General features: G+C 49.5%; 1 protein-coding gene across 1 annotated transcript in view; it reads right to left on the reverse strand.

The window, feature by feature from the left end:
* ccdc3b (coiled-coil domain containing 3b) overlaps positions 1 to 693 on the reverse strand; it is a 9329-nt gene extending 8636 nt beyond the window's left edge. The window contains exon 1 of the mRNA XM_034532669.1: positions 1 to 693. This exon is cut by the window's left edge and continues 18 nt beyond it. Within this exon, the coding sequence (XP_034388560.1) occupies positions 1 to 347 (347 nt within the window). The 5' untranslated portion in view covers positions 348 to 693.
* Between the last annotated feature and the right edge of the window lie 1522 nt (positions 694 to 2215).

Raw genomic sequence — 2215 nt, forward strand, 5'->3', positions numbered from 1 at the left:
TTGTTGTTGGTGGTGACGCTGTAGGAGAAGCAGGTGAAGTAGCCCAGACCCGTGACATTGAACCTGGACCCGGCCGGGACCTCCAGCATGCTGCCCCACGCCTGGTCGCACAGCAGCTCGATCTCGGCGGAGAACAGCAGCTCGGTGTCGGACGGCTGCACCGGCAGGTAGTTGTCATACACGTTGTACAGCTCCTTGTGCAGCGCCAGCACCTTGGCGAACACGATGATCTGGGCCAGCTCGGCACGGCACGCTTCAGTCTGCTGCCTCCAGTCGCGGGGCAGCTGACAGCCGCCGCTCCCATCAGGACCCGCCGCGGCCAGAACCAACGCCAATATGATCCACATGATCCGAGGGACGCGGACCCGACGCGCTGCGGCTGGAAGTCACTCCATGCGCATCCTCCACTGGCATCCACGGGAAGGAGTTACACTAAAGGTCGGTCACTTACTGCTCTCTGTGGCTCGTGCTCCCTCTAGAAGACCTGCATCAGTGGACCAGCCCCTTCAGAGCATCCCCTTCACACCTCTGAGTCCACAAGGAGCAAAGAACTAGCGTCAACTCATCAACACGAAACTTTATGAAGCAACACATCCTCCGGCTCGGAGATTATGTGAGAGATTATTATTTAATGCAACAAAGAAACGTTTTAACGGCTCTACAGCAACACTACATTCAGGGTAACTATGTGGCGCCCTCTAGTGGCAGTATGGACACATGCTCGGTGGTGGCACAAGAATCCTGAGATCATCCTGAGGAAGAGGACCTCAAATGAAGTTAGAGCATTGTGCACCAGAGGAATGCGTTCTGAGGGGAACGACTGGATGAGTTCAGCAACATCGGCCTCTCCAGGAACATTATTGAAGGTGCATTTCAGAAACAAATGATAACAGATGTTGGGATCATGCTTTAAATACCCTCTGACAGGGCAGATGAAGCTGGGCTACAGACAGCAGCAACTTTATACAAGTTGGGAAATGCATGTTGCTGTCCTTTCCAATACTCGATGGGGTTCGGACCTCCACTGTTGCGTCCACAGTGACCTTTGGGGTCCTGGTCTGCAGGACTGTGCTGTCCACACAATGCCACCGTTTGGGACCTGAGACGGACAAACAGACTGCAAGTGACTACATACAAGAACTATAACCACAAGAAGCTTCTCAGCCTGTGACTCAAGGTAATGGAGGAGGAGGAGGAAGACGCACTGCTTCGTACAACAGCACATCCAGATGTGATCCTCCTCTCAGCATCTGCTGCTTCATTGGGGCTAAAGAAGCCTCTTTTAGACCTGGGACCATGACACTCAAAGTGTACAGCTCCTCCCTCAGCGGTCTGCTCAGACTCCCATCTCCTCTTCCAGTGCGTGGTCCACATAAAGACTCTTCTCCTCCTGTGGCATCATGAAAGGGGACAGCACTGGTCCAAGGTGACGCGGTCAGAGCATGTTTTACGGGTAGGACCAACATGGTGAACCTGCCTCAGGATGAGTGTTCTGCTACAACTCTGTAAACTCGGTAGCGTATCTTCGTGCGATAATAAAGCAGAAGTATTTCAGATTTAAATAAGCCACTAACTTTTATTTTATACTGAGCAATTGTGTTGGTCCAACGTAATTTACTTTGGTGGGATCACTCACAAAAACAACGCTTTATGAAATCATGTAAAGTATTTCCACATAATTAAATTGCTTTCTTTAAGCAATTGTGTTAGTCCAATTTAATTAACTTGGGCTGGATCCACTTAATTCATTAGGGTTAATCCAACTTAATTGTAATGTTGCTAACGTAGAATTAGTGCAACAGATGGGACCCAGCCCTAGAGTAAATAAACGTCTGGAAATACTTTTCTAAAGACGTTTTTAGATGAGACGTACATTTGTATTTTGCAACCAAAGACACGGTTTGGTTTAAATATCTGCATTTAGTTTTAGTTTGACTAACACACCTTTGTAAGGGTTCACAAGCTGTAGAGCAGTAACCAGAGCCAGGTTCACGGTTCCCAGGTCCTGAAGCTGTGTCAAACCTGAGTGGCTGCATTCCACGCTACGCTTTCCTCTCACCTGCTGTGAGAAACGGGTGTGAGTGAGTTCGTGACACTTCGGGGAAAACCTTCGGAGGCTTTCCGGTCACAGTGGTGGAAACGCATTCCTGAGGCCGACTGGGGTTATGGAACAAAGTGCTCACAAGCTGCCTTCTGTAAAAAAGGTGTCATCATA

Source organism: Cyclopterus lumpus, chromosome 5 (genome assembly GCF_009769545.1).
Source record: "Cyclopterus lumpus isolate fCycLum1 chromosome 5, fCycLum1.pri, whole genome shotgun sequence".
NCBI classification, from domain to species: Eukaryota; Metazoa; Chordata; class Actinopteri; order Perciformes; family Cyclopteridae; genus Cyclopterus; species Cyclopterus lumpus.